We start from the raw sequence: 23,383 nt of genomic DNA, 5'->3' as shown, positions 1-23,383 counted from the left end.
ATTCCCTTTTTAAGTTTATTATTAACATAACGATTATAATTAGTTAGCAATAGACAATATGTGATTTCTTGTCATGAGGCAATAGACAATAAAAATATATCTCAGCATTTGGTATTTAGTGTCTAACGAATATCACATAATCTTATATTTAAGTAATAAGCGCAATGGCCTTTAGTGTGAATCGATCACTTTAGCAATAATGGCGCTGTGTGAGTGTGACGATACTCTCATGGGCCATGTGACAAATGACAAATTTTATGCTTAATCCTGACCGTTGGATCACTCATCTTCATCGCAAGTCTGTTTGTAAAGAAGATTATAGAGGGTGAGATAGACACGCATGTGTCTGTATAGTCTCTTCTGTCTTGAAATTAATTACTATATTTTACGTTAAAAATGTCTAAATCATCAAATAAATTGTAGCATGTTTTAGGTGAGGCTACATCGGTTTCACTCATATTTACATAAGTACAATATTTTAGTGATTATCAATTTATCGTGGGAAACATTTGACTGAAGAAAACGTAATGGGAACATTAATTAATGAGATCATTGAGCTGTGATTTGATCAAATCGATAGATTCCCTCTACCACCGCACGCAGGAATTGCGTGCAACACTGTTTCTTTACTACAAATCTCATTTATACATACATGCAATTATGCAAATTGCAATACAACTAACTTTTTTTTTGGTTAAAGCTAAATTAATTATAAGTGTCACATAATTAAGTGTATTTTGCTATCATATCATATATTCATACAGTATTTCATATGAGCCTAAACCAGACCAGACATTTTGTTTTGTTTTTGAATCAACTTCTTCTTGCTATTTATGAGCCTAATACACTTATTCAAAGTTTCAAACATTGGGCCACTAAGCCGAATGTTGTTCATACATGACCCAAATGTATTTTATCATCGGAAGCCAACTTACATACAAACCATCTCAAAAATCTCTAAAATTTTTCCACCTAAGATACATTACAAAATTACCATTTATATGAAAAAAATAACATTTTGATCGTGTACGGTAAATATATGGATTGATTTAATTTCCTTATAAATCTAGTATAAATACATATTTAAATAGAAAACTTGCAAAAATATATATAGATTGCACTGTCAAGCCTGGTTCATTAGCAGCATTAAACGATTAATTTTCCTTTAATATTTTTTTTTTACAAGTTTTCTAAAATTAAAAAAAAACGAGAAAGCTTCCTCATCGATCGCAGAGCCTCTCACAATCTCCCCTTATTAAAATCTGATATCCCTAAAATCTAAGAATCATCCAAATCCATACCCTTACCGGTGCTTCTTCCTAATTCGGAAGGAGCTCTAGAGACAATGGACGGGTTCGGGTCGAACCACAAAACAGTAGCCGTTGATCGATGGGTTGAGATCGTTAACGGTAAAGGTTACGGCGCTGATGGAACAACAACAACAACAACACAAACCTACTCAACTCGACCCGTCTCACCGGACTTTCACCAGAGTAGTATCCCCCCTCCGCCTGGTGCTGGTGCATCCACGGTAACGCATGCGACTGCTGCTCCGTGGAAATTATTCGACGCGGAAACAAAGAGGAAGAAGAGAATCGCAACGTACAAGGCTTACGCTATGGAAGGCAAAGTTAAAGCCACCGTCAAGAAAGGGTTCCGTTGGATCAAGAACAGGTACTCTCAGTTTATACACGGATGATTTCATTGTACTCTTTGTATTTTCCGGCGAATCATGCCTTAAGCCTGTCGTCGTCGGCGATAATCTTCCGGCAACTTTTTTGTTGTGGTGAGATTTTCAAAGGAGTGTTTTTGATAAACCAAGACAACGTCGTTGTATTATTCAGGTCCAACACGGTCCAGATATGTGGCCCAAATTATGCAATTTTTTAAACATATTAATGAAGCCCATGTAATACTTTACTAAGGCCCGTTTAAGTTAGTACGAATAGAGAGAGAGAGGGAGATTATTAAATTACACGAGTATGGGGAAGTGTGTGTTTTAGTTTTGTTTTGGAAAAATGATTGCCGGCTACTTGAAGTATACACCAACACATAGCCACACATACAAACAATATAAATGTTTTGTTAACTACGTGAACTATTGTCATTACATAAGAACATCCATAAACAAATATATGTTATATCTACAACACCATAAACATTCGAGGTTAGCCGGAATCCGGCGTTGACCGGTATTGACCGACATTGACCAATATTTACCGACATTGACCGGTGTTGACCGACTTGACCGTTGTTGACCAGAAAAAAATATTTTTTTTCCTAATAATAATAATTTTTGTTTTATGTATTTTTGAAAATACAAAATTAAAAATGATATTTAAATAGAAAGAGTATAAATTTGTTATTGTTCATGAAAAAATCTACTACACATCAAATTTTGGTGGTATAGTTTTATTATATTATTTTTGGTATATTTTCTGTATTAAGAAACAGACAATTCGTGGGTTCACCCTTACGGGCGAACCTCTCCTATTCATCTCCTTTAAATTAAGGAAACAAATCTTAATTAAAGAAACAAAATATGTTGATCAATCAATTTTAAAATTGTTAATTTTAATATTATATTACAGTTTCTAATTATCACATCTAAAACCCTACCATTTATTATAAACTTTAACCGACATATAATTTTGTTTAATTGTAAAATCTAAACTCTAAACACTCTTTTATAAATCCAAACAGGCATATAATTTTATTTAATAGTAAAATCTAAACCCTAACCATTCTTTTGTAAACCCAAACCGACATATAATTTCGTTTAACTATAAAATGTATACTCTAACCACTCTTTTGTAAACCCAAACTAACATAATTTTATTAATAAAAGATCTCTTTTTTAAAATATGATATGACATGCCATATTATTGTATTCTGATTTGTTAATTAAGAGGGATGAATGAGAGTTGTTCACCCCTAGGCTTAACAAAATTAATTACTTTATATACCACAAATTTTGTTTTTCATATTATTTTTATTTTTATTTTGGTAAATAATTTTCTTGTATTTTTGTTGTTGTTATATGTATTTTTTGTAAATTATACAAATCATTTATCTTTTTTTATTTATTTATCAAAAATACATAAAATCAAAATCATTATTATTTTTAGAAAAAAATATTTTTTTGAATATTTTTTTCTGGTCAACGCCGGTCAATACTGGTCAACGTCGGTCAACTCTGGTCAACGCCGGATTCCAGTAGACCTCAAATGTTTATGGTATTGCACACATAACCTATGTTTATTTATGGATGTCTTTATGTGATGACAATAGTTCACGTAGTTAACAAGACATTTATATTGTTTGTATGTGTGACTATGTGTTGGTATATATTTCAATAGCTGACAATCATTTTTCCTTTTGTTTTTATAAACAAAGAGAGAGACCAAACCAAAGCAAAGCACCTTCTACGCACGATCATAGTTTAGCACGTGAAGCCACGTCTTCTCTTTTATTCGCTTTACCCATAATAACCTTTATCGAATGACAATAATGCCCCCCGCTTGTGTTAATTAACAAATTTGCTTAATCATTTGTGATTTTCTCAAGATTCTGCACGCACTCGATTATTTGTGCAATAAAATAAATTTACAGTATATAGTCATCATGTTCATGTAGAGGTATGTTAAGCAACAAAATTGAAGTCCAAAAAAATTCATACGTTTCGAAATTTTAGTACATAAGCAAACGAATCAAATATTCAAATAGTATGATAAAAAAATTTGAAATGGGTTTACTGATACGAAATAAATATACACAAACACAAACATGGATTATAGCTCATTTTATTTATTGAGAGATCACCTAGAATCCTAGATCTTCTATTTGAAAATTAAAATTGAAAAGTGAGTTATAGCTTATGTCAGAGAAAAAAAAGTAGAAAAAGTTATGTAAGCCGACTTGAATTGATTCTACTATTTATATTTAGTGAATGTCGCCATAGCATTGGTCCCTTTACTCATTGAATCATTGCGTAACAAAATAAATGTTTAGTTCTCTGAAAAATGAAGTAAATAATATATGAAAAAATAAAGATGGTGATGGGCAAATTGGTAAAACAGAAATGTAAAAAATTCCAAAAAAATAACAACATACGTAGATTCTTCTTCTTTATTCTATTGGATCAAGCCTGCAGAATCCTAAGCAACAACAACCATAGCATTACCTCTAATACATCATCGAATTCATCAACTAAAAAAACAATTTTATTTTACCTGTAATAATAATATAGAGTCATGCAAACAAACATGTCAGATAATTTAAACAATTTATGAAAAAAGATCGCGTATACTGTAATTTACTTTCCCTCTACAGGAAAATAGCATAAGAATATTATACAGAATAAATAAATTAAATAAAGGTTTTGAGAATCGCACAAAAAAAAAAATCAATAAATAGTGAGAATAAAAAATGTACAACATAAATACGTAGTATAACTCTGCTTCGTTAACCTCGCTCCTCGCGCTCTCTCTCTCTCTCTTTCTCTTTCTCTGCACCAACAAAAAAAAAAAAAAACATTTTCTTGAGAAAGAAGCCACAACAGTCACAATCTTACTTTACTAGTTACTACTACTATGGATGTTGTTGAGAGTTTTGGCCATGGCGATGACGACTTTGGTTCTGGCTCTGCTTGTTCCACACCGTTCGTTAGTGCTCCCTCTAGTCCCGGTCGTGGTCCTCCTCCTCCAGGATACTTCTTCAGCGCTCCGTCAAGTCCGATGCATTTCTTCCTTTGCTCTGCTTCTTCTTCTTCATCAGAGAATCCTAAAAAGCTCAACAACTCCTCTTCTTGCGGCGACTTTGAGTTTGACTTCTCCTCGAGGTTGTCTTCGAGCAGTGGTCCTTCCATGACTTCTGCTGAAGAGCTCTTCTCTAACGGCCAGATCAAGCCCATGAAGCTCTCCTCCCATCTTCAGAGACCTCAGATCTTATCTCCGCTTCTAGATCTGGAGAACGAGGAAGAAGAAGACGACGACGACGACGACGACGAAGATGCCAAGAAACCAGACGGTGAGATGAAGCGTGGGAGAGATCTCAAACTAAGAAGCAGATCTGTTCACCGGAAAGCCAGATCTCTCTCCCCTCTACGTCGTCAATGGAACCAAGAGGATGAAGAGGAAGAAGAACGAGTCGTCGGAGAGAGTGAGGTGAAGGAGTGTATTATAAGGAAGCTACAAGAAGACGAGAACGTGCCTTCAGCTGAAACGACACCGTCTTGTTCAGCTTCATCTTCACGATCATCCTCTTACGGTAGAAACTCCAAGAAATGGATCTTTCTTAAGGATCTGCTTCATCGTAGCAAAAGCGAAGGAAGAGGCAACGCTAAAGAGAAGTTCTGGTCCAACATTTCATTCTCTCCTTCCAATTTCAAAGACAAGAAACTCAAATCTCCTCAACCTGCTGCTGCTGAAGAGAAACCGATTCAAGAAACTGTAGTTGACGAGTCCAAGAAGCAGAAACAGAAACAACAACCGCCGGCGAAGAAAACTCCGACCGTCGGAAAACCAACCAACGGGATAGCTAAGCGGCGAGGATCTCAGCCGTCTGCTCACGAGCTACATTACACAACGAACAGAGCTCAAGCAGAGGAGATGAAGAAGAGGACATATTTGCCTTACAGGCATGGGCTCTTTGGTTGTTTAGGGTTTAGTTCCAAAGGTTACAGTGCCTTGAACGGTTTAGCTCGTAGCTTAAACCCAGTTTCGTCCGGTTAAGTCATCATATCATTAGATTAAGCAAAAAAAAATGTTTTTTTTATGTATATAGATTATGAATCCTCTCCTATATAGTATATGTCATTGTATTTTTCAGTTCTTAGATTTGATTACTATGATTCTCTTTTTAGTTCTTGGGAATGTATTCAGAATCTTAAAAAAAAATATATTACAGTGATGTGTTGTAGTAAAAACAATTTTGTGAGTTTTTTTGTAGTGATCTTTTTGGACAAGGTAGTTAAGGTAATGAAAACAATAATGGTGGGGTGGGGTTTTTAGTTTGTTGAGAGACTTGAGACTTGAGAGAGAGAGAGAGAGTGCAATAATTTTTTTTTTTGTAAGTACTCTGTGAGATCTGCAAAAGAAAGAGATTAAAATAATTAAAATGAGAAAATTTGGAGGGGGAGGGGGCCATGAGTGAGTTGTTGTGTTTTGGAGTAATGTGAGTGAAGGAGTTAAGAAGAGAGAGCATCTTCATCATCTACATGACCCATTTGTGGTTTGTCTTATTAACATTTGGTGATTGAAACTGCATCTTTTAAGTCTTATCTAATTGGCCTTTTGCTAAAATATATTACTATATGCTTTATTATATTGTTAATATCACTCACTATCATCCCTACCAATGAGTTTTATATGGGGTTTTTGTTTTCTCTTGTGTCCTTACTTAAAATATCTACACTCTTGATTCAACAATAAGATATTAGATTAGGTTATGTTGAAATGTGAAGCAAATCTCTCCTTCATAATTAACTATGATAAGATGAATTTGGTTTAAAAGACGATAACAATTACAATTAACAACGAATAAGAACGGTGTCGTTTTCTGCTGCGGCAAAAGTTGTCATTGAAAATAAAAACCGAATATATATATATAATTTGACGTGCACGTATAGCTACTTAGTGATCCACCGCACATCATAAAGATTAGCTGTCTTATCTATCTGAAATATACGATTCAACCCACATGAACTTGTCTCAGTTTGGGCCCAAAGTTTGTATATAAGCTCTCTGATTTTATACATTTTGCGAAATAAGAAAACGAAAGAAAAGGCCACGTGAGTTGTCGTAAGAGAAGAGTAGTAAAGAACAGAACAGAGGAGGTCCATACTTTTGACATGACCCACTCCTCTGAAAAGTGAAAATCTCTCTTCATATTTTTTCGGTGTTTTGGCTTTTCTTCTACATAAAAATCAATAAGCGTAATAATTTGCGACAGATTACATTAAAGACAGTCATGTCATGGGACCTTAATATGCTTTATAAGCAGACTAGCTTACTTGTTTTTATTTGTATCTTAACTCAGTTGATCAGAGATCATATCACAATATATAATAATAACTTATGCAATTTTTTTTTAAATATTTTATGATGAAAAAACACTATTAAAATCATTCATAGGACGGCCAGTCTAACAAAACATATGGCCGTAATTTTTTAATTTATTATTAGACACTTTTTCCAGATAGTTTTGAAAGACATTTTCTTATTTTGTTTATTTTACTTTAGAATAATTTTATTTTCCAATCTGTGATGTTTAACTAAAACAATGTTTTACCTATAGTATAACTTTATAACCACGGATACATCCCACATAATGATTCACAACTAAAGTCGTACGAGTTTCAGGAATTAAACAAAAAAAGAAGAGATATTTAAATTAATATATAAGTAACAACAAGTGGTGGAGGGTGTCACTTCAATCAATCGTCTACGTAACTACTGTACACTTCATTGCTTAGCTGTGCTGATCTGATCTGTCTCACACTGTTTCTGTGTGGGAACTTTCTATTTCCGATAACAAATGACACAAATGTAAGATGTAATTTCTATTTTCTTTAGTAAAAAATCACGTATTTATATAATTTACAAGTCAAAATTGGACTTTTTGAGAAAGTTTCAAATATAGTAGAAGTGCTAGCTACAATAATGAAATAAAACTACTATATAAACCAGCGAATTTATCATTTTAACAACTGAGATTTACTGCTGAAAATCCAACAATACAATAACTATGTAAATTTGTAAAATTTTATAACGAAAACATACACTTTTGTTAAAAAAGTTAGGCTATAATTTTGTTCAAACCGGACATACTCTTGTCGTTTGCGACTTTACGTTGATATTCTGCGAAATAATTTTTATAAAATTGGTTTCTTTTTTCAACATGTGAAAAATGCTCAAGTTTTATTTGATGTTTCTACTTTAATGTTGAGATAAACAAATTTTAAAAGACACTGAAAGGAAATTTATACCATTCTCGTCGAGTATTCGTTACAGTTTAACAACATACAAATAAGATTAAAGATGATTTACACAAAGAATAATCATTGGCGTTGCTTCAAGTGCAGAGCAAAAGAAGAAATCCTCTTTATCTTCAATGACCATACTCAATACTCACCGCATGCATGTAGTTTGTGGATTATGTGGGGTTTATTATACAAACATTTTTTAAAAATCACTAATTCCAAATCATTTTTTACTGCAAGTTGCAAAGTTTTTAACCCATCTGATAGGGTTTCACAAAGCCTATCCCAAAGCCATGCTGAGCTTTCAGTAAAAGGCATCCATTTTTATGCAGGCTCTGCTAAGACAACATTGTAACCTTTCACATGCAAACCTAGAACAACACTGACCCGTAAACTCTGCTTTCAAGTTCTTTGAGAGTACGTTCATGACTGTCCACTGCCCACAGAAGAATGTCCACTAACATCTTATGATCTCTAGCATATCCATACGCCTCAGCAACTATATATATATATATATATATATATATATCCAAACAACTTACTGGCGTATACGGTATATCTCGGCATAGTAAGGATCATCCACGTGAGACCTGGTTCCGCCGGAAGACATGTTTTCCGCGGCGAGCGAGAACATTGGAGACTTCTCTGAACAAACAAAACAAAACAAAAGTAAACTCGTGAGACTGCATCATCTTGGAAAAAATCAACCTGGAATAAACAAAATATAAGCAAAATAGGTAGAGCTCAAGAGTCGTGATTTACCTAAGCAAACATGACCAACAGAGAGCAATCCGTATTCATATGGGTAAATCTAAACACTACTTAAAGCAACTATAATTGGAGTTACCTTTGTAATGTCAGAGCTTAGATGGCAAGGAGCTCCATCAAGCTTCAATACTTTGGGATGTACCTTCACCTCCCTCATCCAGAAACCATTATAGTTTCTCGTTGTTGATGCCAAACTTTGAGTTCTTGTTCCCAGTAGATAGCTAACCAGCTACATATGGATGCACCTAAAAGCTGTAACCAAAGAGAAAAAGCCCACTCATAACCAAGCTGTGCTTAATAATCATGTTACAAAGCTAAAAACATTAGATATTTGACTATACCTGAGGATCAACACGCAGCAGTACATTGACCTGCTTACCAACAAATCTTGAAGCTTCCCCAATATTTTTTGAAGTCAATCTGATCAGTATCAACATTTACCAAAACACTTTCTTGAGCAGCTAGGCCTAGGAACAAAATTTCCCAACAGCTTTCCACTTCCAATGAAAATGCACCTATACAACAAAGACAATGCAAAAAACTGGTGAGATCACTCGTAAGCACATCTGAAAGATCACTCGTAAGCACATCTGAAATATTTTCTAATTGGAGGAGACCAAGATGTAATCATGAAAACTGGTACCTAATCATGTTCCTGGCCGACGAGAAATCACTTAACCATTCAGCAGCATGTTACAATTACGTCTAATACACCTGTGAATAGAAATATAACAAAGTAAAAAGGAAACAGGATTAGTTTGAAATAATATATTTGATAACTGAAGGGGACAAAGTTGTAATCATTAGTGATTTATGAGCATACCGATATCAGTTTGGTCATTACAGTTACAGCCATGCAAGACCTGTAAAAGTATCATGCTTTAGAACAAAAAAAGATGACAACAAATTATGAAAATAAAGTGGTAGAGCGAAAAAGAAAAGTGGCACTTACATTGTTATCGTAGCCCAAGTTCAACAAAACCGGAAAGTTCAACACACTGTTATCGTAGCCCAAGTTAGCCCAAGTTTAACGCATTCTCGCGTTTTCAAACAGTCAGAACGCGGAAGAACCCTATTTTTAAAGAACAAAACTACAGCGTCTCTATGCGATGTGCTATCAGGTACCTTTGTAAACAATCTTGCAAAAACAGAGCCAAAGAGAGAACATGAACTGATTAACAAGTTATGATCTTATCAATAAAATGATGTTTATTAATGGTAGAAAAATGAAATAAGAGTCAAACTAACCTCAATCAAGATTTGGCAAATGTGAAAACCTTGAACCACTCCGCATGTTATGTAGATATACCTGCACATCGAAACATAACAAAGTAAAAAATAAAGGGGGACAAATTTGAAATATTTGCTAATTGAGGGGGAACCAAGTTCTAATCATGAAAACCACAAAGTTTAATCATTAATGATTGCAATAAGGAGGATACCGATATCAGTTTGGCCATTATAGCCATGTACGACCTGCAATAGTATCGTGTTTTAGAACAAAGAAATATGACAATAAATTTCAAAATAAACTGGTAAAGTAAATAGTATTCATAGGAACTGACCTGCAATAGTATCGTGCTCCATGAACTGACCAGTAGTACTCAACTTTTATAATCTAACAACTACACAAGTCTCTGAGATATCGTGACTGAAGGTATCAAGAGGAAATAAATGGCCCAATTATGACTTACCATTGCTTAACAGAGCAAAATAAGCTCATTGACCATTGCATTATGCTATAGAGCCTTGTGCACAAGAATGGATTCCTGAAAATACGTGGGAAAAAGAAGATGAAATGAGTCAGATGAACTTAACAACCCCACTGCATTACTGAAATCTCTATGAAAGGTAAAAAAATCTTGCATAAACAGAACCAAAGAGGGAATGTGAACATGCTATGCTATGATCTAATCACTATGTATGAATGATATTTGTAATTGGTAAAAATACACTGAAGTTCAATATTATTAGACTATGAAATTAGAGTCTAACTAACCTCCATCAAGATCTAGCTAATGAGAAAACCTTGAACATGGAACCATTCCTCATGTTACGTAGCTACACCTGCAAATAGAAACAACCAAGAGCCTAAGTTCCAATTCGGTGAACAATAACATTCGCTTCAGGACATAAGAGTAAAATACCAATATTATTTAACGGCGCAAACTCAGAAGAGACGCAACTTGTGTATGCGTCTTCGTGTGATATGCTATCACAGGTCCCGTTGCAAACAAAAACAGTAAGATCCTGCAAAATGCTGAGATCATATCAATCAAGCAAAAAACTAGAACGTGAAGTTAAACTGAAAATAAACCATAGCATATGATCAATCATAACCAAGGGGAAGATGCAAGATCTGAGATAAGGGAAACCGTGAAAAAACATGATATTAAAACACTGAAACCATACATGAGAATCGACAGACACTGCAATTTAAAGCAACTTGGTGACTTAAAGATTGGGAAGTTGAGCGGAAGGGGATGGTAGAGGTATTGAGTCAAAGACACCTATATAACTAGAAGAAACATTTTGATGTTGTTACCTTTTTGGTACTGAATCTTCTTCATTCTTCAAACCCATAAGCATATCTTCGATCTGCACAAAAATAGAGAACTAGAAGAAACTTCCTTAATATATTTTTTTAAAGTCTGAATTATAACAACCAGCCTTAGTGAAAACAAAATCTGAGACTATAATGGAAAATGTTTTTTTAATACCTTAAACTTAGCTTCAAGCTTTTTAAGAAAACCTGCAAAACGAAACATAAACCTGAGATTCTTGTTACACTGTTGATTAAAAAAAAATGAATAAACATAAGATGAACAGAGAGCAAAAGCATAAGATGAACAGAGAGCAATCAGTAATCATGTGGGTAGTAAATCAAAACACAACGTAAAAGAAAAGTATATAATGGGAATTACCTATGTAATGGTAGAGCCTAGATGGCAACAAGCTTCAACAATTTGAAGAGAAGAGACGGTGATTGAATTAGACTCACAACTTATGGATGGGGAGAATTTGAAGTGGACAAGGAGGAAGACTCACAACCAGTCTAGATGTTAGTGTCTCGAGTGGCCTCAGCAAAGCACACATCACCATCTCCCCGCATATGATCCTGCAAAAAAATGGAGTTCATATCAGAAAGACAAAAACAAGACAAGAGAGTAGAAACCAAAATGTTGCAGCAAATCATTAGTTGACAATCAGACCTTCAAATCTTGCCATGAAGCACACATCACGAGCTTCCTATAGAATCTCAAATTCGGGGACATCACAATTTGGGGTGTCTTCCTTTTCACTTCCGTAGACCCTAAAAAAGCAGAAAGTTGTTGACCACGACAGGAAGCATATACAGTAGAAGAAGATAGAAAAACACTGTAGCAAGGAAGGACTCACTTGTATAGCACATTGGTCTAGGGCATTTCTCATTGTTAAAACGGACAGTGTGCACAAGAGAACGAAATCACACAAATGATGTATGTGAGTCCAATGGATGAGCCTCTGGTGACAAAAATATAGCATAGATTTTAATACTCGTGCTTAATGAATTGTGAAAAAGGGGAAAGCATAGTCATTATTTACCTGCACACAAGAGCAAACAAAGCATACTTCATGTCATCATAACTGGTGTTGTTAACGACACCATGGGTTCCTGATCATATAATTTACAAAAACATGCTCAAAGCTAAAAAAAGGAAGAGTAAGAATGTATGCATGAGAAAGTTTAAATTATCGTACATGTGTGTGTAATGTATGCTGGTTAGTATTAGTTAGTAAATCTGAAAATCCAATTGAAAAGAAGAAAGAGAGAAGAACAGAATTAACTTACCTAAAGCAGACTTGAGTCTTCTACTTCATTCTTCAATCCATCTCTCTGATCTGCACATATACAGAATTAGATTAAAACCATACAGTTAAATTATCAAGGCTGAATCAATAACTTAAAAGAGAAACGAAAAAAACTCACTTGTAGCTCCTTCAAAGCTGCAGGTAAGACCTTTCCACGTATACTAAAACCTAAAATTAGACCAAACTCGTTACATACCATACATAACAAGAGAGATTAAAAGAGAATTAAAAAGGTGGAGAAACGTATCTCACCCAATATTGTCGTCGTCTCTCTGGAAACAAACCCCAATCCAATCTACAGAATAGGATTTGACCATCGTTGTGTAAGACTGAATCATTTAGAGAAGGGAGAAGCAACAACAAAATCCATTAAAAAAAAAGAAGAAGATATTAGTCAGTTTAACGAAGAATAAACTTTAACGGGACTGAATTAGGCTCAAAACTTATGGATGGGGAGAATTTGAAGTGGACAAGGAGGAAGACTCACAGCCTGTCTCGAGTGACCTCAGCAGATTAAAGAAGACATCACCAGCTCTCCACAAATGATCCTGCAAAAAAAATGGATTTCATATCAGAAAGAAAAAAAACAAGACAAGGGAATAGAAACCAAAATGTTGCAGCAAAAACATTAGTTGTCAATCAGACCTTCAAATGTTATGGAGGAGATGATGGGAGATTCACGAACATCACCAGCTTCCTATAGAATCTTCTTCATTTCTTCAAACCATCTCCGATCTGCACATATACAGAACTGGAAGAACCATTGTTAATTTCCAAGTCTGAATTAAACAGCCACAGCCCAAAGCCTGAATAAGTGCTAATGATAAGAGAGGAGTCCATAATTCCAGGATAACTTGTAACTTCCACTAAGATCACTGAAGCTGTCTCTGTATAAGTAACTTAGTAATTCTCAAAATCCAAGTAAAAAGAAGCAAGAGAGAAGAATAGAGTTAACTAAACACATGCTTCATGTCATCATAATTGGTGTAGTGGACGATACCATAAGTTCCTGATCATATGATTAAAAATAGTCAAGAAACAAGTATAATGTGCCAAACAAAACACTGCTCAAAGCTAAAAAAGGATGATTTTGGTATAGCTAAGAAAGTATGCATGAGAAAGTGAAAATTAACGTAACCGTCACAGTCTCGAGTGACCTCAGCAAAGTACACATCACCAGCTCTCCGCATATGACCCTGAAAAAGTGGATTTCATATGAAAAACAAGACAAGGGAGCAGAAACCAAAATGTTGGAGCAAAACATTACTTGTATATCAGACCTTGAAATGTTGCCATGAAGCAGATGATGGGAGCCTACGTAACTGCAAAAAAAAAAAAAGCCATCCAAGAATCAGAAGAAGTCAAGTGAGACCAAATATTATAAAAACCAACTTCTAAGAGCAAGTAACACAAACCTCAGAATTCTTCCATTAGGATCACTGAAGATGTCTGTGTAAGCTAGTTAGTACTGGTTAGTAAGTCTGAAAATCCAAGTGAAAAGAAGAAAGAGAGAAGAACAAAGTTAACTTACCTTAAGCAGTCTGCTTAAGTCTTCTAAATTCTTCAATCAACCTGCACGTGTGTAGAATTACATTAAAACCATATAGTTAACTTTCAAGCCTTAATTTAAACAACAACTTTAAAGAGAAACGAAGAAAAACTCACTTGAAGCACCTTCAAAGCTGCGTGCAAAACCTTTCCACGTCGACTGATTCTTGGCTTTTCTTGTTAAAACCTAACATTAGACAAACTCGTTAGTAACCAAACATAACAAGACAGATTTAAAGAAATTAAAAAGGTGGAGAAATATATCTCACCCAATACTCTCCAGATGATTAACTATATCATAGATATTGTCGTTGTGGAGGAGGCTTGAGTGTTGTCATCTCTAATTAAACAAAAAAAATTGCTCTGCTACTGTGCTACAATTATCGCTACAATTATAGCAGGGCAATTTTTTTTGTTTAATTAGAGATGACGACACTCAAGCCTCCTCCACAACGTTGGAAGATGGTTTCTTCTTTGATTTCTTGCTTGACTTCTTTTCAACTTTGTCCACGTTCTCCTGAGGATCACTGACAACAACACCAGGCTCAACTTTGGGCGCGCTAGAAGAACCTCCAGTTTCTTCTTTGGCCGGTTCCTTGGCTTTCTTTGTCCTTGTTTTCTTTGCAGCCTTCACAGATTTGGTAGCCTCATCAGCATCTTTTTCACCAATGTCCTTTGCACTAATCTCTTTCGCTACATAGAATCAGCAATTTACGAGTTAATAGGAGTTCTACAACTCAGGAAGCCTATTTTTGAAGTGAAAATAACAAACCAGAAGGACATGGTTGGCTAATTAATGCACGAAAAGAGCTTTTCCTCAATTCCATGAGTTCAGTCTTGATGCCGTCAACCTTAAGTATCATAATCTCAAGCTTGTCTCCCTATTAGAGCAAAAAAATTCACAAAGCATTAGTCAGAGACAAACAATTACCGAAGATGAAGTAGTTGTGCAACATTGATATAAGAGATATAGAAATAATAAACCGAAATAACTACCTACCTCTAGATCTGCTTCGCTTGAAGGTGTCAGTTCACCATATATCTTCACATGGTAGACGTGGATTAGAAACAGAAGATAAGATTCAGTTTCATGACTAAAGGTGCAATATATTTACGATACAATGACTCTCAAAGATGAAAGATTACCTGAAGCGAAGCCTCCCTGCAGTTCTGCGTTTTCTCTGTCCAACATATTTAAAACCAAGAATAAGACAACCAAAAACGAGTTTATGAAATGTTAGAATGGCTTCCTATCTCTACATTGAAGGTTTGTCACCAGAGCTGTAGGAAGTACATAATAAGCTCATCTTAATTAGTATTATGACTAATACAGGTCCGGTTCTGAAACTAATTCATTTTACAGGATGTTTCGAATATCTTCTTCTAGAAAAATATAGAATAGAAACAGCGTACCTGCATAAGCTTCTTGTCCAGGTAGTCATTGGCATCAACAACTTGTAACACTTAAACTTCCTTACTGTCTTTTAGTCTGTCCATCATGCCCTTTATCTATCTGTCACAAAGAGTCAAATTCATGAACAAAGCTGCAATAATTTATGAGACAACAATGACTTTGGAAGACGAAAGGTTACCTGAAGCCTTCCTGCAGTATCCATGATAACAGCATCTACAGAACTCTTTTTTAGCTTCTTTTTTGTTTAGGCCCTGCTTTACCTAGATCTGCAGGTTTTAACATCAGTCCCTGCACACCAACCTGAAACAACTTGGAGCAATGCAATATCATCACATGTTCACACAGAGGTTCTCTGAAGACATTGATTCTACTACTACTTCTTCTTTAAGTAATGCAATAAACGTTCTGACCCGTTGATTCACCCCCAGACAATTGAATTAGGCAGACTTAACAAACAAAATGCTACTAAGTGAAACATTCACGATTTGGTAAAATTGATAAATGTATATAATGAATACCTGTAAAATTGATGATTGAAGCCTCGCTGAGAATGAATCCAGGTTCTACAGTGATACACTCAACTACACAACACCGTTGCCGGGAAAAAGCGAATCCACCACACCCAAATCTCCGATGAGATGATGATCCCCTCGCCGGAGAGACGCCATGATGATCCCCTCGCCTCTCTAAGGGCTCTTCTAACTCCGTACGATTACGAATCATCTCCACTCCACTCTATCTCTCCTCTTCTTCTTCTTCTTCTTCGTAGCTACAAAGAAAAAAAAGAAACACCATTAAAAAAATACTAGGGCTTTCGTAGGTAGCCATTGTTTATTGGGCTGAAACTGTTGTTATCGGGCTGAAACTGTTGTTATTGGGCTTTCCTCTGTTTCGTGAACATCTTCATTACAAAACAATCCCACTGTGAGCAATATTGCGAGAACAGTTTTCACCAGAACTAGACCTTTTGAGCACCGCCGTATGTATTCAACAACTCCCTCGTATATCTAATCCAATAGCCTAGATGCCATTGTCACTAAAGAATATCATCAACTGCAACCGAACCTGAAACATCCAATAACAAGTCCAAATCAAAGGAAGTCAAAATCTAGTTTATAAAAAACAAAGAGAACCTGACATTGATTACAGAAACTAGTTAAAAAGGACAAAGCATACCACCTTGTGCAACATAGGAGCTCATACTTAAGCGAGAGAGATATATTTTTTTTCACGCTTACCTGAATCTGTAGTGCATAGCAGACAAAATGATCCATCCAAAACAATCACCGATCATATATATATATAGCAGCATCCTCCTCCACAATCTGATATAACAGAGCAAGCCCATTACACACCTCCCATTGGAGAGAAGAAGAAGTCTTTGATATCTTTTTTAAAAACATATATCTGATATTTGCAAAGGAAGAAAGATATTTGATCAAAAGAACAAAGGATACTTCACCATGTGTGTCTGCATCTGAAAACCTTCTGCAACATTTTCACATCAGTCTGAAAGCCTTAGGAAGACAACACAACTCTTTTGCCTTTCTCTGCTCTGCAAAAATTAAAAGAAGACAACAACTTAACAAAATGACAAGTAGGTAATGATAGAGTGAAACAAACAACAAAGACCAAAACGCATCACCTGTTAGCAAAACCGCCAAGAAACATCTCGGCTCTTCTTCTCCAGCCATCACAATTTCACCAGCTGCTCATCATGTACGATCTGAAACATAGCCATGAGAAGCCACACCTGAGTATTATTGATACCAAAACGATAGAGTGAAGTGAAACAACTATGAAAACCAAAAATTAATGATGACATGTTAATAAAACCCGTCAGAAAGCTTGAAGACGTACCCAGGAGAAGAGTATGCAATGATCCGATCATAGTTAGCTTCCTAAACACCTGCAAGACGAAGAAGAAAAAAGCAGCGTAAGGAACCAATTAATAAAAAAACAGAGAGTAAATAAAAGAGGAAGAACAAAACCCTTGAAGACGTGTTAGCACAGAGAAGAAGCGAAACGTATCCTTGTCTCCTTGAGACATCACCCTCATCGATAAAAGCATCAACCATAACCTGAAATAACAGAGCAACAACTAAATCACATGAACAAATTCATAAGAAAGAAAAAAAACAGAGAGTAAAAGAAGAGTTAAGAGGAAGAACAAAACCCTTGAAGACGTTAGAAGAAGCGAAGCGTGTCCTTTGTCCCCTTGAGACATCACCCTCATCGTAGATGCCATCACCGGTCAATCGTAGGACCCTCCTCCACAAACCTAAAGCAACAAAACAAAAAAAACAACGACAAGTAAGTAATAATAATATGTAATAAGAAGAAAAACAGAGAGTAAAAGAAGAGACCAAACCCTAGAACGATCGGTGATGATCGGATCGGATCGGATCGGATCTAACATAGATTGAATAAACCTGCAAGACGAACGAAAGAAAAAACAAATCAGAGTCTCGTTCGTGAAGAAGAAGAAGATAGATATAAGAGAGGGAAATAAGAATAATTAAAAAGCTACTACTGATGCGATTAACGGAAACCCCAAACGGCAAACCCTAGAAGAAGAAGATTTCACTAGTCGGAACGAGAGGTGTCGAGATCGAGTTGGAAACAAACATCAGAGGCCCGTCGGGTTTTATTAGAAAAATATCACACAAACACAACATCGATCAGAAACCCTATACTACTACTAACGAAGGAAAGAGAACAAAAAAAAAAGATAGGTCGTAGATCTGATGATGAGATGTTAAAACTTATAGAAGTGTAGTGGAGCGCATTAGCATTATTTATAGACAATGTATATGTCGGTCTATTTTTTGGACCGTTAGATGTTAATAACCCTAGGTGTTCCCTATTTTAACTTTCCAATTTTCCTTTTTTCCTAGACTTTTATATTATTGGCTATTTCTTTTTTCTACTCTTTTATATTATTTGGCTATTTCTTCTTTTTTTTTTTCTCTCACTATTCGAGCCGTTAAACTCATATACATATTTCAATTTTTTTTTTTTTCCATTTACTGCTAGTCTTTCATATTCTTTGCTATTTCCTTTTTTCCTATTAATCTTTTAGATTATTTGCTATTTCCTTGTGTTTTTTTTTAAAAAAAAAATTTGTTATGTTGCATGATATATACTTTTTCACTATGGCTGCATTAGTCCATTTCACTACCGCAACACTCGGCTTCATTAATGCCCCCTGTAATTCGTGATAGTTTCGTTACACTCCCTTTTAAATATTATCAAACCCCAATTCAATTGATTATCAAAAGACCCCAACAGATACCCAAGATCGTCATTAGGCTTCTTGAAAACATCCTAAACTAAAACCTTTAGCCCCTATCACGAGCCATTGGATGATTCTCCAAATGCATTACAGAATGGAGTAGAACTTCCAAGTCTTTTCCAAGGATGCGCTGCATAAGAAGATGCTTCTCCAATTTTTTGCAACAGCTGGTGATTCTCTGTCCCATTTCATCTTTAGAAGCTTCTTCGGCTTCTGATACAATCTCAGCCGTCCATTGAGAGTTATCTACCGTTGTATCTATTAGCCTGGAAACAAAATTAGAAACAGCTTTAGGGAAATTTGTTTCAAAGAACAGAAAAAAAAACAGACTTTTTTATTTTCTTCAGTTTCACTTACTCTTCCAGTATAGAATCTGCCTCGTTCCGTTTTTTCACACGATACAAGACGTCAACAGTGTCCTCATTAACCCTAGCAAGACCCTCGAGAGGGCCAAGCGACAAGCACATCGAGTGTATCATTGAGTCAGCTGTTTTCGAGTTTAAATTACCGATCCTTATAACCACAACTGAAGAGGGATGATTTGAGGGTGTATTGGAGGTAGCAGAACCCTTGGAGCTAGTTTCATTTCTCGGCTCTGAAATAGGACTGATTATGTTTCGAGACTTGGAATTGAGATCTTGAACAGGAGACGATGACTTGGAAAATGAAACATTTGAATCCGTCACATCTCTTGCTGCTGAAGAAGTATGTGCTTCCGTCTTCCTCTTGCCATTGGTTTTCTGGTAAGACAATGGATTAAGCACACAATTACGAGCATTCAATCTTCTTATATCAAAAATCTTATCCATAGAAAAGTTTTAACATAAATATGATAAACGTATATATATATATATATACCCAAGAAACTTCTGGCTTCTCAGTCAACAACATTGGTTTGGAAACTGAATCAGAAGCTTGTTCATGTTTCTTCTTCTTCTTCTTCTTCTTCTTGCTTTTAGTTTTCTGGTATAAAAAAATAAATCAGCTCAATAAAGAACTTTTTGATATAGTTTTGGACAATAAACCATTGCAGCGAAAAGAACCAAACTGATTATTCTAAGTATAGAGTGAATGAAACTTCACTTCAGTAATATAGAAGACAGAAGGAGATCTCAATGAAGAAGATTATATAAAGCTTACCTGAACAAGCTCTGGTTTCACAACCTGTGAAGGCTCTGGCTTCTCAGTTAACATCTTCACAATCACATTCCGATCCAAGTCTTTTGCTACAGGACCCAACTCTGAGAATGGATCATCCTCAAGATGACTAAATAACGCAGGTGCAAGTGTTCTCACTCCTGAAAGTACTTTCACACAGATTATAAGAGTCACCATTGTCAAGAGCACAGATTTATCTATTCCCAATCATCCAAGTTCTCTGGTATATAACAAAGAAGCGTACCTACATCAGATTCTGAGGTATCAGAACACTGAGGAGAGCTATGACATGAGCGGTTGAACAGTTTGATTCCTAGTCCATTTCCAGTTCTACTCAGAATCTGCTTTCCATCTCTGAATCTACCAAACAAGAATCTTTCTAAGCTAAAAGAAAATATCTAAAAAACCCTAACGAACGAAACAATGTCAAACAACCCAAAAACAGTAACAAAAGTGAGAAATACGGATTCAAACCTCACCTCTCTTGTAGAATACGTTTCGAAACCTTTGCAATTTCACCTGAGAAACACCGAATCAGACATTTCGACAAGTTTACATTCCCAGGGGATTCAATTATCTGAAGAAAAGAAAAAATCTCTAGGAAATGCAATAATTATTAAATTGAGGAAGAGGAGTAACGAGTAACGTACAGTTTCTGGTTAAAGAGGAGCTATTATAATATCTTCCATGGAACAAAGGTTTAAGAGAAGCTCGTACTCTCGCCGCAAACATCGTCGCCGCTCCACCGGAAGCTAGAGCGGAGGGAAGCTATAAAAACTTTTAAAACGACGCCGGGTTTATAACTGGGCCCTTATTAATTGGGCCTATAATAAAAGGCATGCCCATTTCAGTTTTCTTGTACAATTGGTTAATTAGTTTTCGACTGTGTATGGTACAATATTTTGATGTTTCTTGAGATAAAATGACGTTTAACAATGATATAGTGTACAAGAAGTTTCGTTTCGCACATTTAAGAAAATAGTTATACAAATTACCAATCAGAATATTAACATTAATCAGATTACACAAATGATAGCAACAAAAAAAAAGGAAAAACCAGTCATGGGCTAGTTTTTTTAAATCTAACTAAAGTAATATACTAACACCCAATTAACTTTCTTGGAAAAATGTCACACCAATTTGTTGGTAGTTCGTAGCTTTATATGATTTTTTATTTTAGTTAGTACTATTTAGTAGTACGATGTCGGCACATGACTAAATTCGTAGGAATGGTCCATCCCATGAACTTTATAAAGATATTTTTCTATAGGCTATATAAATAAGTATTAAACAAAAAAGTATCATAAGGCTACCGGTAAAAAAAGGGAAATAAATAGTAGAGACAAATAGTGCATGGCATCACGTGAGGCATTATTGTAGTGACTATGGGACCAAATCGAATCGTACTGCTAAACGTAAGATAGCGACCCTCTTTTGTTTTCCTTTTTGGTACGTAAATACGTCTACTCTAGTTAATGAAGAAGATTAACGGACCAGATCCTGCCACATGGGGACTTTTGAAATCCGACGGATGAAAAATGCAAATGGTGTCCAACTTTTCAAGACAAAAGCCAAGCAGCCATCTTGTTTTCTTGTTCAAAATCCAACGGTTCTCCAAAGTCGTTGGAGTCCTTTTGTCTGCTCTCAGATTCTTTTTCATCCCCCTGGAACAGCCACGACAAAACCGAATCAAGATCCTCTTTCTCGTCCCAAAGGGTTTCACCTTCTCTCCATACAAGGTCCCAGTCAATGAAGTCATCAGCCATCGACTCGATATTTTCGTGTCCAGCGGAGGCGGAGCTGCTCCCGTATGGCTCAGAGTTTTCTACGTTGTTAGACTCAAATGAGGACACGTGGACAGCATCAGGCTCGTTCAGTAGAAAACAAGCATCGAATATGTCGTCATTGATACACAAATCGCCATTAATGCTTGGGTTACAATGACCATCGTCTCCGTAGCCACATGGTCCTAAACCAGGTTCCTTGGCTCCACTGACGACGCTACTACTTGACAAATCCATTAATGCGTCTTCTTTGTCTCCATTGATCTCTATTATTGTAGTTGGCAAAACGATTTCGTTTTTGTTTGCCTTTATTAAGGACTTAGGGTTTTTAGAGGTTGGGATGAATTTGGGCTTCATGGCTGATCTGCTGGTTCTTCCGGGTTTACGCTTCGGAGGCAGAGGAGCATTCTCGACGACATCAGTGACAGTTGGTTTCCTGAAGTTACCGTGGAGTTTACGGCTGAGATGTGAATTCCAATAGTTTTTGATTTCGTTGTCTGTCCTTCCCGGTAGATTGCTTGCAATTATTGACCACCTGCATTTTAGCGTTAACATTATCATATACAGTTTAGTAGTATACATGTTTTTACCAAAAAAAAAGTTTAATATACATGTTTTTATTCAAGTGTAGAACCTTAATCATTTATTTCAAAGTACGATCACATTTAATACACATAAATACATAGACATAAATCAAGTTACCTGCTTCCAAAAGTGGAATGCAACTTAACAATGAGGTCATCTTCTTGGGGAGTTATGTTTCCTCTCTTGAGGTCTGATCTCAAATAGTTTATCCATCTCAATCTACAGCTCTTTCCACATCTCTTTAGCCCTGTTTTAAAATTTTACTCAAATTCCAAAAAGAAATAACCACGTCAGATTTTAAGGCATAAGAAATTATAGTCAACGATTCTTCATTTTCTTTGTCTTCTCCATGTTTTGTTTTTTTGTGCATATATGTCAATAAACAATAAATGACTGAGAACAAGAAGGCAAGTTTGGTATATACTGTATGACCACACAATTGCATAGCATAATATTCTTAGAATATTACGATCGTAGTAAGAAAAATAATTTTTTGATTGATAGTTCAATCGTCAGTTTTATCAACAACTAGCAAAACAGAACAGAACATATCATTCTACATCAAGTAGTATTTAATACATCCAAATACTTGTTTTATAATACAGAAATTTCCTATTCCCACCACCTCTTACAGTCAACAGTACCCGATACGTAAACTATTGATATTTTAGTTCATTGAAAATTTGAAATTGACTATGAGTAAAAACCTCAAATTTTTATAAATGTCAAATATACCATTTTTAGTTTTATTTTATATCATCGAAAGAAACAAAAAAAATTTACCTTTTCTAATTTGTTAAAATCAAATTAATATGCCTTGACAACCATTCATTAAGTATATATCTACGATTACGACAACTTTTTATTGTAGAAATGAACATAGAGATTTTTTTTCTATTAAAATTTATGCAGAGATTCTTGATTAACTTCTCTATGCAAATATAGAAGGGGTAAGGGAAGATTCTCCTATATACTAAGTTTAAAAAAAAAAAAAAAAA

At 35.4% G+C, this 23,383-nt stretch overlaps 4 protein-coding genes and 1 long non-coding RNA gene across 40 annotated transcripts in view; 2 read left to right on the top strand and 3 right to left on the bottom strand.

Moving 5' to 3' along the window:
- LOC104788595 lies at positions 1,197-1,920 on the top strand. The gene has a single exon (XM_010514358.2). The coding sequence runs from the start codon at positions 1,346-1,348 to the stop codon at positions 1,697-1,699; it is 354 nt and encodes a 117-aa protein (XP_010512660.1). The 5' UTR covers positions 1,197-1,345; the 3' UTR covers positions 1,700-1,920.
- LOC104788594 (DDT domain-containing protein DDB_G0282237-like) lies at positions 4,449-5,948 on the top strand. Its single transcript, XM_010514357.2, has one exon. The coding sequence runs from the start codon at positions 4,593-4,595 to the stop codon at positions 5,730-5,732; it is 1,140 nt and encodes a 379-aa protein (XP_010512659.1). The 5' UTR covers positions 4,449-4,592; the 3' UTR covers positions 5,733-5,948.
- Positions 7,965-18,287, bottom strand: LOC104788592. Of its 31 annotated transcripts, none has more exons than XR_002038428.1 (42): positions 18,097-18,287; positions 17,935-17,995; positions 17,740-17,844; positions 17,555-17,644; positions 17,424-17,472; positions 17,209-17,289; positions 16,802-17,118; positions 16,082-16,628; positions 15,742-15,863; positions 15,563-15,662; positions 15,296-15,330; positions 15,150-15,191; positions 14,922-15,030; positions 14,419-14,842; positions 14,267-14,336; positions 14,133-14,173; positions 14,017-14,050; positions 13,869-13,923; positions 13,740-13,797; positions 13,247-13,610; positions 13,089-13,149; positions 12,854-12,930; positions 12,720-12,769; positions 12,582-12,631; positions 12,335-12,404; positions 12,149-12,253; positions 11,962-12,062; positions 11,798-11,867; positions 11,674-11,705; positions 11,470-11,501; positions 11,295-11,347; positions 10,897-10,999; positions 10,749-10,816; positions 10,315-10,518; positions 10,192-10,225; positions 9,998-10,058; positions 9,702-9,887; positions 9,573-9,612; positions 9,393-9,463; positions 9,091-9,264; positions 8,829-9,001; positions 7,965-8,626 (listed from the first exon to the last, which is right to left on the bottom strand). It is a non-coding gene; the product is annotated as an uncharacterized LOC104788592 (long non-coding RNA). The 31 variants fall into 31 exon arrangements; XR_002038431.1 differs by having other exon boundaries at positions 13,247-13,352; XR_002038433.1 differs by having other exon boundaries at positions 9,702-9,747; positions 9,875-9,920; positions 13,247-13,797; positions 13,882-13,923.
- LOC104788589 lies at positions 18,742-20,764 on the bottom strand. 6 transcript variants are annotated; one of them, XM_010514348.2, is made up of 7 exons: positions 20,667-20,764; positions 20,496-20,535; positions 20,261-20,376; positions 19,999-20,165; positions 19,717-19,821; positions 19,216-19,598; positions 18,742-19,124 (listed from the first exon to the last, which is right to left on the bottom strand). In XM_010514348.2, exons 1-7 carry the CDS (start codon positions 20,746-20,748, stop codon positions 18,905-18,907), a joined length of 1,113 nt encoding a protein of 370 aa, XP_010512650.1. In that variant the 5' UTR covers positions 20,749-20,764; the 3' UTR covers positions 18,742-18,904. The 6 variants fall into 6 exon arrangements, with proteins under 6 accessions (XP_010512650.1, XP_010512652.1, XP_010512651.1 ...); XM_010514350.2 differs by having other exon boundaries at positions 18,810-19,124; positions 19,999-20,156; XM_010514349.2 differs by having other exon boundaries at positions 18,810-19,124; positions 20,261-20,370.
- Positions 21,303-23,383, bottom strand: part of LOC104788588 (transcription factor MYB12-like) — a 2,777-nt gene continuing 696 nt past the window's right edge. The window contains exons 2-3 of the mRNA XM_010514347.2: positions 22,503-22,632; positions 21,303-22,335 (exon numbers count right to left, since the gene is read on the bottom strand). Of these exons, the coding sequence (XP_010512649.1) occupies positions 21,576-22,335; positions 22,503-22,632 (890 nt within the window). The 3' untranslated portion in view covers positions 21,303-21,575. The remainder of the gene's footprint in view (positions 22,336-22,502; positions 22,633-23,383) is intronic.

This window comes from Camelina sativa, chromosome 5 (genome assembly GCF_000633955.1).
Source record: "Camelina sativa cultivar DH55 chromosome 5, Cs, whole genome shotgun sequence".
Classification (NCBI taxonomy): domain Eukaryota; kingdom Viridiplantae; phylum Streptophyta; class Magnoliopsida; order Brassicales; family Brassicaceae; genus Camelina; species Camelina sativa.
Note: the sequence above shows the minus strand (reverse complement) of the source record. Positions and strands in the feature narration are given on the sequence as shown.